Here is a 12,647-nt window from a genome sequence, read left to right as displayed (position 1 = left end):
TTAATTCGAGCTCTTTAAACTGGCTTCCCGGGAAAGGGTTCAGAGCGGGGGAGGTAACAAAGAGCAAAGGAACTTCTTCGTTACCAGTTAATAAATAATTGACCGAGCGATCCGCCTTTCATCTGGACTGCAGCTCCCCCTCCGACGAGGGGAATTTTACTATCGGGAGGGAATCGAAGGAAAAGGTGTCTAATTTGTGCTCCAAAGCTTTCCCTGCATTTCCCAAATTCATAATATTTGTATTTCTTCGCCCTGCTCCGCACCATGGCTCTCTCAGCGGAACATGCCTATCGATTGACCTTGAACACCTACCAGGTGAGTCCGGAGTCTGGCTGTGCCTAGCTGTATGATAGACAGGGACTGAGTGATTGGAAGTCTAAATGCTGGTGGTCCCTGTACTGCTTCCTGGAAAGAACAGGCTGCACTCAGTAAGCTTGCTCCCCACCTCCCCCTCCCCAAGGTTTCTGCAGTGTTTATCACGAATAACATTCTTGGAGCCGCGAGGAGGCTTCGTCGACCTGTCGGACCCTCTCAATCCTCTTGAAGACCCTTCTTAAAGACCTACCCCCTTCTCGCTACCTATCCCAATATTGTGTGCGTCAGTTAAAAAAATAAGTTTGGAGAACATTTTGGACAGACGCTGCACTTCTCAGAGTGCTGTGCAGCCATCGCAGTGAAATGTAGTCACTGTTGGATTGCAGGAAACGTGGCAGTGAATGTGCAGAGCAGGATCCCACAAAGAGCTGGCTGATAATGACCGGATCCGGCTTTTTTTTGCGATTAAAAAAAAAAAATACATTTAGAGTACCCGATTATTTTTCTTTTCCAATTAAGGGGCAATTCGGCCTGGCCAATCGACCACATCTTTGGGTTGTGGGGGTGAGACCCATGCAAACACGGGGAGAATGTGCAAACTCCACACGGACAGTGACCCAGGGCTGGGATTTGAGGCTGTTTAGCACAGTGGGCTGTTTAGCACACTGGGCTAAATCGCTGGCTTTGAAAGCAGACCAAGCAGGCCAGCAGCACGGTTCGATTCCTGTAACAGCCTCCCCGAACAGGCGCCGGAATGTGGCGACTAGGGGCTTTTCACAGTAACTTCATTGAAGCCTACTCGTGACAATAAGCGATTTTCATTTTCATTTCAGCGCCGTAGTCCCAGTGCTGACCACTGAGCCACGTGCCGCCCCTTCTTTTTGTGATGTTGATCGAAGTATGCAAATATTATCCAGGACGCTGAGGAATAACCCTCCCCCCCGCCCCACCCCTCCAATTCTTTGGGCTGGTGCCCATGGGATCCTGTTGGATTTTGTCTCGTAACGTTGGCTGCAGCAGCAGCCTGGGGCACCGAATCACTTTACAGGCGGTATATCGATGCAGGGGGTTGTTGTTGTTCGAATCCATTGAATCCCTAATGTGCGGGAGGCCATTCGGCCCATCAAATCTGCACCGGCCCTCTGAAAGAGAACTCTACCTCGGCCCGCTCCCCCGCCCTATACCCATACCCCCCCTCCTCCTCCTCCTCCCCGCCCATTCATCATGGCCGACCACCTGGCCTGCGCACCATTGGACTGTGGGAGGAAACCGGAGCACCCGGAGGGAACCCACGCCGACACGGGGAGAACGTGCAGACTCCGCACAGACAGTGACCCAAGCCGGGAATCGAACCTGGGACCCTGGCGCTGTGAGGCAGCAGCGCTAACCACTATGCCAACCTTACGGGAAACAGTTTGAGAGCAAGTAGGAGAGAGAAAGCAATTCGGTCGTAGAACCCAAGCAGCATCTGTCCCTGTAAAGACAGTCAAAGACGTTCACGGCTGGACGTCCAGTTATTATTGCTGCTGCCTTTCAACTACCATTCCACCCATGTGCATCGAAACCCGATCCTGTCACACACTCAAAGGTATTTTGCCTCCTTTTACTAGCCACCTATTCCTCACCCCCTCCAAGGTTAGGTGAAACAGAAAGTATCGTACCAGCCTCCCCGGACAGGCGCCGGAATGTGGCGACTAGGGGCTTTTCACAGTAACTTCATTGAAGCCTACTCGTGACAATAAGCGATTGTCATTTCATTTCATTTCATCTCTCCCTCCTGCACCGTGTGGAAGAAACCTGGAGTGGAAAATATCAAGTTCTATTAATCAGTTAATTGGTGATCCAAAAGCTATCAGTTTAACAACTCATTATTTATTAACACCAAACCTGGCCAGTGTTCATGTCCTATTCTCAGCTCATTGTCCCATGAGGAGGCGGTGGCGGAGTAGTAACGTCACCGGACCAACAACCCAGCCCTGGGAAAATAATTAAAAGTCAAATGTCAAAAACAATTCTATTGTTTGAAGCCCCATCCCAGTGGCACAGTGGTTTGCGCTGTTGCCTCACAGTGCTCAGGACATGGGTTCGATTCCGGCCTCGGGTGACTGTGTGGAGTCTGCACGCTCCCCCCCGTGTCTGCGTGGGTTTCCTCCGGGTGCTCCGGTTTCCTCCCACAGTCCAATGACGTGCAGGTTAGGTGGATTGGCTGCACTGAATTGCTCCTTAGTGTCCAAAGGTTAATAATAATAATCTTTACCAGTGTCACAAGTAGGCTTACATTAACACTGCAGTGAAGTTACTGTGAAAATCCCTTAGTCGCCACATTCCGGCGCCTGTTCGGGTACACGGAGGAAGAATTCAGAATTTCCAATTCACCTAACAAGCACGTCTTTCGGGACTTGTGGGAGGAAACCGGAGCACCCGGAGGAAACCCAAGCACACACGGGGAGAACGTGCAGACTCCCAAGCTGGGATTCGAATCTGGGATCCTGCCGTTGTGAGGCTGCAGTGCTAACCACTGTGCTACTGTGCCGCCCAGGCTTGGTGGGGTTATGGGGATAGGGTGCGGGTGTGGTGCTCTTTCACAGGGTTGGCGCAGACCCGATGGGCCAAATGGCCTCCTTCTGCACTGTAGGGTTTCGATGGATTCTATGGATACGGATAGAGGAAGGTGCTAATGAGGGACTCTTGGTGAGTTGCCAACAGTGCAGACTACACTCAGAAATCAGTATCTCAAAATCCATAGGAGGCAAAACATCTGTGATCCCGAGAGATTACCTGAGAAGAAAGAAGGAAAAGATGCAACGCTGCCTCTGGCTGTGCCAGTGATGGAGGCAGTGAATCTTTAAGGTGATGGGCAGGGTGCCATTCAATTAGATCTTGGTTGACCTGCAACCCATAGTGTCTGATCTCTCTACCTTCAATAATGGAACCTTAGAATAGAACCATAGAATCCCTATAATGCAGAAGGAGGCCGTTCGGCCCATCGAGTCTACACCCTCCCTAAGCCCACTCCCCTGTCCTATTTCCGTAACCCCACCTAACCTGCATATCTTTGGACACTAAGGGGCAATTTTCGCATGGCCAATTCACCTAACCTGCACATCTTTGGACTGTGGGAGGAAACCAGAGCACCCGGAGGAAACACACGCAGACACTGGAAGAACGTGCAGACTCCGCAACAGACAGTGACCCAAGGCCGGGAATCGAACCTGAGTCCTTGACGCTGAGAAGAAGCAGTGCTAACCACCGTGCCGCCCCATCAAAGGCCTCATGGGCCTCCTGTTTGCCTTGTTACAGGGGCTGGTTTAGCTCATTCGGTTAAATCGCTGGCTTTAAATCGCAGACCAAGCAGGCCAGCAGCACGGTTCGATTCCCGTATCAGCCTCCCCGGACAGGCGCCGGATTGTGGCGACTAGGGGCTTTTCACAGTAACTTCATTGAAGCCTACTCGTGACAATAAGCCATTTCATTTCATTAAGGACTTAGCCAGCCAGTGGACAGGCCCAGACTCGGGAGTCCGAGGTAGACCTACACGAATTGCCCGAGAATGAGAAATCCCGGGCATTGGCCTCCCAGCAGGCTTGGCTTATAGAGGGCAACCTCGCGTTAAGGTAGCTACCTAACGATAATTAAATCTCCGCTGGTAAAGTGAGCGCTGATATTGGGGGGTGATTACTGTCGCCCACCCTGAGGCAGAAACAAGGAATGAATGAGGAGAGGTTGGAGTTTCAAAGAAAAATCAGGAGAATTTCCTTGTCATTCTGTTTATAACAAGTTTACACTCATGTTTTGGAGACTTTGCTCGCCTGTGATGTTTCCTGGTTTTTCCTGTTTTTTCAGTCACTTTATTGTCTCGCGTTTCCTTTGTTGTCAATTTCTCGGGAGCGTTCTAAATTTGGGGATGGGTATCGAATGGGTGACAGGGCTGCAGATCTCTTTTGAAGTCTGTGCAACGTCTACAAACAACCTGAATTTCGCTCGTGTTACACGATGATGGGGAAACAGGGGCGGCGCGGTGGCACAGTGGTTAGCACTGCTGCCTCACGGCACCGAGGTCCCAGGTTCGATCCCGGCTCTGGTTCACTGTCCGCGTGGAGTTTGCACGTGTCTGCGTGGGTTTCGCCCCCACAACCCAAAGATGTGCAGGTTAGGTGGATTGGCCACGCTAAATTGCCCCTTAATTGGAAACAAAAATAATTGGGTACTCTGAATTAGGGCAGCACGGTAGCACAGTGGTTAGCTCTATGGCTTCACAGCGCCAGTGTCCCAGGTTCGATTCGACCCGGCTTGGGTCACTGTCTGTGCGGAGTCTGCACATTCTCCCCGTGTCTGCGTGGGTTTCAAGTCCAGCTTCAGGGGTCCTCTAACGCAAATACCGTGACGAGCAAGTCCAGCGAACTACTGGGGAATGAGTAATTTTTTTGAATGAGACTGAGGGGTCTCCTCTGCTTGGTCAGGAGGGGGCAAAAAATATCCCATGGCACTATTTTGAAGAGAGGCCATTTCTTACCCATGGAACAATCTTGTAAAACAGATCAATCCTCCCACCCAACTGTCTGCCCCACTCCCATGGCGGCTTTGTGTCCTTGGAAAGGGAGCATATAATAATAATCTTTATTGTCACAAGTAGGCTCACATTAACGCTGCAATGAAGTTACTGTGAAAAGCCCCTAGTCGCCACACTCTGGCACCTGTTCGGGTACACCGAGGGAGAATTCAGAATGCCCAATTCACCTAACAAGCACGTCTTTCGGGACTTGTGGCAGGAAACCGGAGCACCCGGAGGAAACCCAGGCAGACACGGGGAGAGGGTGCAGACTCCGTGATCCAAGCCGGGAATCGAACCTTCACTGCACCAGGGTCTCAGGTTCGATGCAGCCTCCACGAGCACACATGGGGCCTTCTACAACCCATGGGCACCATAGGGGCTGAGATGCATTAAAGATCCCCCCAATCGACATTTTAGTTTAATTGGGTAAGCATCCTTTAAAAAAATCCTTTAGTCACAGCGCCCCTTGGGGGGGGGGGGGGGGGGGGGGGGCGCTATCATTTGTCTTTTATTTTCCAATTGGTTAAGTTGTCAATTTGTTTGCATCACATTGCTTCCTCTGGGACCTTGCTGCAGGCAAATTGGCTGCCATGGTTTCTACCTCACAACACCTGACCACACTTTAAAAGCTCTCGATTGGCTGTCGTGTGCGTTGAGACATCTGGCGGCTGTGAGAAACGCAAGTCGTCACTTTTCGCTGGCCTCTTCAACGTCCGATCCTCTCAAAAAACAAAACTTTCCACCCTTCTTCAAAATTGCTGAAGTTTTCAAAAAGTGGAACTTGCTTCCATTTGAATCACCCCCCCCCCCTCTCCTACCGCCCCCTCCCCCGTTACTGACCGGGAAGGTCTTAGTTTAACGTTGCTTTACCGCCTCCTCCAGAAACAGCCACGGCGCTGTTGGGGGAAAGTAAATCCCTCTGCGTGCGTGACAAAACGCCGCAATGTTCCCTCTTCGTGGGCGCACATTCTGACCTTTGAACCGTAAGGTGATTCCTAGGAGGCAGAGGAGGGACACAACTTTCAGTTCCTCTTGTCGCGCGAATGATCTTGCTTCCTATTCCTGAACTCAATAGAAATGCTCAGTGCTTCGATTGGCCTGTGTGGACCTCAGCAAGATGCGCTTGGCCCTCGCGATTCAATGCGCGCGACGCCTCGCTGGTTAATCGTTTTGTGTTCCGTTTCAGAATATCACAGAACAATTCAATCCCGGACTGCAGAATCTGGTGTTCCTCGGGACCAACTTTGTCAGAGCCTTCAGAAGTAGGTATTTCACCGCAGGGTTCCTGTGACACTTAGTTTTCAGATTGACGTGGGTTTCAGGTTTGTTGAAACTCAAGATCGAACGATAACGGGAGCAGATTTATTAAAGCTTTAAAAGGCATTCAAAAACACCAACTCCAGCTGACAAACCGGCTAACCTTTCTGATCTGGCTCTCGCCAGCTGCCCAGTTAGCTGTTTGGGGAACTTTCTACGCCGTTGGTCACGCCCTGGCGGTCTTGACCATTTAGGTTGCTGTCTGTGGGACCTTGGTGCACCCGAGATGCCTGGCTTGCATGGAGACTAACAGAGCATGAAGGCCATTCAGCACATCAAGTGCATGCAAGTTCTTTGTAAATCAATCCGCTCAGCCCCATTCCTCCCGCTCTTTCCTGCCAGACTAGTCCCCACCCTCCCCCAAGTGCCCGGCCAATTCTCCTTCTGAAGTCGTTCTTCGTCTCTATTTCCCCTGCCCTAGTCGCCAGCAAGTTAACATTATGATGTAGTAGTATTGTCGCTATTAATCCAGAGACCCAGGGTAATGCTCTGGCGTCGCGGGTTCAAATCCCACCACGGCAGATGGTGAAATTTGAATTCAATAAAACTCAGGATTTAAAAGTTTAACAATAGTAATGAAACCATTGTCGATTCTCGTAAAAAGCCATCTGGGGGCAGCATGGTGGCGCAGTGGTTAGCACAGCTGCCTCACGGCGCCGAGGTCCCAGGTTCGATCCCGGCTCTGGGTCACTGTCCGTGTGGAGTTTGCACATTCTCCCCGTGTTTGCGTGGGTTTCATCCCCACAACCCAAAGATGGGCTGGCTAGGTAGATTGGCCACGCTAAATTGTCCCTTAATTGGAAAAAATGAATTGGGTACTCTAAATGTAAAAAAAAAAGCCATCTATTTCACTAATCCCCTTCAGGGAAGGAAATCTGCCGTCCTTACCCACTCCAGACCCACAGCAAGGTGACTGACACTTAACTGTCCCTCTGAATTGGTCCAGCAAGCCACTCAGTTCAAGGGCAATCAACAAATCCCGCATCCCATGCAAGAATTTAAAAAACACTCGCTGCGATAAAATGTTCCTCATCGCATTTCCCTTAAATCTCACATTCACCTGCGTTGCCACAGGTCACTGAAAGTGGCAATGCAGGTGGATAAGGCGGTCAAGAAGGCATACGGCAAGTTTGCCTTCATCGGCCGGGGCATTGAGGAGAAAAATTGGCAAGTTATGCCGCAGCTGTACAGAACCTTGGTTAGGCCACATTTGGAATATTGCGCACAATTCTGGTCGCCACACGACCAGAAGGATGTGGAGGGTTTGGAGAGGGTGCAGAAGAGTTTTACCAGGATGTTGCCTGGTATGGAGGGCATTAGCTATGAGGGCAGTTTGGATAAACTCGGTTTGTTCTCACTGGAACGACGGAGGTTGAGGGACGACCTGATAGAATTCTACAAAATAATGAGGGGCATGGACAGAGTGGACATTCAGATGCTCTTTTCCAAGGTGGAAGAGTCAATTACTAGCGGACATAGGTTTAAAGTGCGAGGGGCACATTTAGAGGATATGTGCAAGGGAAGTTTTGGGGTTTCAACAAATTAATTTAGAGTACCCAATTCATTTTTTCCAATTAAGGGGCAATTTAGCATGGCCAAACCACCTACCCTGCACATCTTTGGGTTGTGGGGACGAAACCCACGCAGACACGGGGAGAATGTGCAAACTCCCCACACAGTGACCTCGGCGCTGTGAGGCAGCAGTGCTAACCACTGCGCCACCGTGCTGCCCGCAAGGGAAGATTTTTTTTACACAGAGGGTGGTGAGTGCCTGGAACTCGCTGCCAGGGGAGGCAGTGGAAGCAGATACGATAGCAGTGTTTAAGAGGGATGTTGACGAATACATAAATAAGATGGGAATCGAGGGATGCGGATCCCAGAAGGTTTTAATTTAGATGGGCTTCTTGATTGGCGCAGGTTTGGAGGGCCGAAGGGCCTGATCCTGTGCTGTATTGTTCTTTGTTCTTTAAATCTGTGTCCCTTAGTCCATGTATCATTAGCCAATGGGAACAGCTATTTCCTTTCTGTACCGAGGGCGGGATTCTCCGAATCTCCGCCGGGTCGGAGAATCGCCGGGGGGGCGGCTTGAATCCCGCCCCCGCCGGCCGCCGAATTCTCCGGCCCTCCAAAAGTCGGCGGGGCGTGAGTCGCGCAGCCCGCCCCGGAGAATGGTGGGGACCGGCGCAACTCAATGGGCCCCGGGGCTGCCCGAATTCTCAGGCCCGTGATGGGCCGAAGACCCGCTGGTTTTTTGCCGGTCCCGCCGGCGTGGATCAGACTAGGTCCCTTACCGGCGGGACCTGGCGGCGCGGGCGGGCTCCGGGGTCCTGAGGGGTGATCTGGACCCGGGGGGTGCCCCCACTGTGGCCTGGCCCGCGATCGGGGGCCCACCGATCTGCGGGCGGGCCTGTGCCGTGGGGGCACTCTTTTACCAGGCGTCAGCCGTGTCAGCCTCCGCAATGGCCGACGCGTAGGTGACCCCCGCCCTGCGCATGCATGGGGTTGACGTCAGCAGCCGTTGACGGCAAAGGCCTCCCACGCCGGCCGGCGGGGCGCAAACCACTCCGGCGCTGGCCTAGCCCCGGAAGGTGCGGAGGATTCCGCACCTTTGGGGCGGGCTGACGCCGCAGTGGTTCCCGCCACTCCGTCCCGCCGGGACCCCCCGCCCTGCCGGGCACGGGAGAATCCCAGCCCTAATCTAAATGTCCCTTGGGTCTCCTTTGAGGCACTGAGGTCATAGATTCAGACCCCAACCTGTATCTAATTAGACCTCGGCTGTGAGGTGGTGGAGACGGGACAAACTGGCTTTTGTGACCATGGCTTCGAGAGGGGAGAATCAGGAAATGTTCTGCTGATTGTTATCCAGAGGTTGGACTGGGCCAGGTCGGGCTGTAATTTCCCCATGACAGACCTACCTGGCAATATTCAGTATCCTGGCTCAGGTAGAAATGATGGTCACCTACATAATAATAATCTTTATTAGTGTCACAGGTAGGCTTACATTAACACTGCAATGAAGTTACTGTGAAAAGCCCCTAGTCGCCACACTCCGGCGCCTGTTCGGGTACACTGAGGGGGAATTCAGAATGTCCAATTCATCTAACACGCACGCCTTTCGGGACTTGAAAATGAAATGAAAATCGCTTATTGTCACGAGTAGGCTTCAATGAAGTTACTGTGAAAAGACCCTAGTCGCCACATTCCGGCGCCTGTCCGGGGAGGCTGGTACGGGAATCGAACCGTGCTGCTGGCCTGCTTGGTCTGCTTTAAAAGCCAGCGATTTAGCCTGGTGAGCTAAACCAGCCACTTGTGGGAGGAAACCGGAGCACCCGGAGGAAACCCACACAGACATGGGGAGAACGTGCAGACTCTGCACAGTGACCCGAGGCGGGAATTGAACCTGGGACCCTGGCGCAGTGAAGCAACAATGCTAACCACTGTGCTACCGTGAGGAGTTGGCGAGCACCTGTTGCCCGCGGCAACAAGGAACACTTTCAGACTGAAGACCATCAGGAGATTGGTTTGATTGTGCCCATACCAGTGGCAATGCTCCAAGCTATTTAAGTCTCGTTCATTTAATTTAGCCTAGCTTAGCGTATCTTATCAGAGTGACCGCGCGGGAGAACGTGAGTGAGTGCGTGAGGGAGCGGGCAGTGACTGGGCAACCTCGGGTCCTTGACGTAAATGGCCACTCTTCATGTCTGAGCCTGGGGACTGAGGGAGGGCGTGAATCAACAGCAGGCTGGTAGACAGCTCCAAATGCACTTGGGCCTCGTTCCACAAGGGCATCAAGACCTCCCAAACTCAAAAGAATTAACAGAACACCAGTCAAGAACCTGTGTTCAAATCCAGTAAGGTCAGGCTTCTAGGCGATAAAATCTGTTCCTGGACACCGAACAAAGACTCATGAACACACGTTTTTTTTTTGTTGTATTCAAGTTGTCTTGCCAGTTCTGATGTGTATCACCATTGTACTGTACAATTTTTTAATGCTGCTTTGGTGCCAATTACCATATTTGTCTGACTATTTTTGCTGTGTTTAGTCTGGTAACGAGCTGGGGGGGCGGGGAGGGGGGTGTGGCTGACATTTTGTTTTAAGTCGCCTTGTCCCCCTGTTGGCTGAAATTGCTGTCAGTGTTGACTCCTGTTTAGGGGGAGGGGGGGGGGGGGGGGGAGGAGGTGGGGGGGGGGGAGGGGGAACCAAGTACTTTCTCCTAGCCCTCCACTATAATGGCGGTCAGCACTGCCGTCTCCCGGTGACAGGGCCCCGGGCTCGATTCCGGCCTCGGGTGACTGCAAAGTTTCTACGTCCTCCCTGTGTCTGCATGGGTTTCCTCCAGGTGCTCCGGTTTCCTCCCCCAGTCCAAAAAGGTGTGCAGGTTAGGTGGATTGGCCGCGCTAAATTGCCCCTTGGTGTTCAAAGGTGAGGTGGGGGTTACCGAGTTGCGGGGGCCGAGGCTGGGTGCTCTTTCAGAGGGTCGGTGCGGACTCGATGGGCTGAATGGCCTCCTTCTGCACTGCAGTTGAGTCTATGATTCTGGTAAATCTCCTCGGCGCCCTCCAAATCATAGAATTCCTACAGCGCAGAGGAAGACCATTCGGCCCATCGAGTCTGGACCGAACCTCCGAAAGAGCCAATCCACTTAACCTGGATCGTTGGACTGTGGGAGGAAACCGGAGCACCCGGGGGAAACCCATGCAGACAGGGGAAAAACCTGCAAACTCCACGTAGACAGTGATCCGAGGCCAGAATCATTCCCTGTGAACCCAGGAACTTTGCCGTGCGCCGCCCCCAGTACTCTAGCTGAGGCCTAGCCACTAACTTATAAAAGTTAGAGCAGAGGATCTCTGCCGCTGTACTCTAAGCCCCTGTTAGGATTCCATATATTTCTTTCACAGTTTTAGCAACTTGTTTAGGTTTTTTGTCCCTCTCGTGCTAACTGGAGGCAGATCTCGGCCTCACCTGATGACCACGCAGGAACTTCCTCGTTAGATTGCTGACTCCACTTGGCCACACTCACGGAGATATCACAAGTAGATGACAAGGTAGAAAACAGGAGCAAGTGTGAGCCTACTATGCCACTCAATGATCTCCGACTGCAACTCCACTTCCCTGGTCTGTTCTATAACCCTAGACTCCATACCCATTGTACTGTTCGATGGTTAAATAGCTCCCGGTATGATTAGGTGAGTCTGCTAACTGATCTATGCTCACTGCACTTGATTGATTAAGCCTGGGTGCTGACTCAGAGATAAGTAAACAGACACAGAAGATGAGCAATGTAGACATTTTTAAACATTATAAAATCTCGGTAAATAGATTTTGTGCACACTTAGAAACTACTGTCATCGTTGTGTTGCTCTGAGGAAAATCAAATATATAAAATATACAGCACCCGCAGGGTGGTGTGGTGGTAATGCCCCTGGACTAGTAATCCAGAGGCCCAGGCTAATGTTCTGGGGAAATGGATTCAAATTCCACCACGGCAGCTGGTGGAATTTAAATTCAATTAATAAAATCTGGAATTGAAAACTAGCCTCAGTAACACGGTGGCACAGTGGTTAGCACTGCTCCCTCACGGCGCCAGGGAACCCGGGTCCGATTCCAACCTTGGCTGACTGTCTGTGGGGAGTTTGCCCCTTCTCCCCGTGCCTGCGTGGGTTTCCTCCGGGTGCTCCAGATCCCTCCCACTGTCCAAAGATGTGCAGGTTGGGCGGATTGGCCGTGCTAAAATATTGTCCTTTGGTGTCCAAAGGTTAAGTGGGGTTACGGAGATAGGGCGGGGGAGTCGGCCTAGGTGGGGTGTTCTTTCAGAGGGTACGGGTAGGCTCGATGGGCTGAATGGCCTCCTGCACTGTAGGGATTCTCTGATTCTAATGGTGACCATGTAACTCTTTTTTTAAATAAATTTAGAGTACCCAATTATTTTTTCCAATTAAGGGGCAATTTAGCGTGGCCAATCCACCTACCCTGCACATCTTTTGGGTTGTGGGGGTGAAACCCACGCAGACACGGGGAGAATGTGCAAACTCCTCACGGACAGTGACCCAGAGCCGGGATTCGAACCCGGGTCCTCAGCGCCGTAGGCAGCAATGCTAACCACTGTGCCACCGTGCTGCCCAACCATGTAACTCTTAACTGCCAGCTCTGAAGTGGCCTAATGAGCCACTTAGTTGAGGGGCAATTAGGGATGGACAACAAATGCTGGCCCCACCAGTGATGCCCATATCCTATGTAAGAATAAAAAAAAACACTTGACCTCCAGCCTCCCACACAGAACTCACGCTATTGGTCACTTGTAGAATTTAGATGCAGACTTGTGATGGCAAAGCTATTGGCCAAGTGCTATAAAATGAGATTAGAATAGTTAGGTGGTTGTTTTTGACTGGCGCAGACAGGCCGAAGGGCCTATTCTGCTCTGTGGGCCTCCACGACGCGTCTATCCCCTTGGCCTCGCCTTCC

General features: G+C 51.8%; 1 protein-coding gene across 1 annotated transcript in view; it reads left to right on the top strand.

Moving 5' to 3' along the window:
- Positions 1–214: 214 nt before the first annotated feature.
- baiap2l2a (BAR/IMD domain containing adaptor protein 2 like 2a) overlaps positions 215–12,647 on the top strand; it is a 64,642-nt gene continuing 52,209 nt past the window's right edge. Inside the window, exons 1-2 of the mRNA XM_038783886.1 lie at positions 215–315; positions 6,054–6,129. Of these exons, the coding sequence (XP_038639814.1) occupies positions 265–315; positions 6,054–6,129 (127 nt within the window). The 5' untranslated portion in view covers positions 215–264. The remainder of the gene's footprint in view (positions 316–6,053; positions 6,130–12,647) is intronic.

This window comes from Scyliorhinus canicula, chromosome 23, assembly GCF_902713615.1.
Source record: "Scyliorhinus canicula chromosome 23, sScyCan1.1, whole genome shotgun sequence".
NCBI classification, from domain to species: Eukaryota; Metazoa; Chordata; class Chondrichthyes; order Carcharhiniformes; family Scyliorhinidae; genus Scyliorhinus; species Scyliorhinus canicula.
The sequence above is the reverse complement of the archived record's forward strand: the minus strand, read 5'-3'. Positions and strand labels throughout refer to the sequence as shown.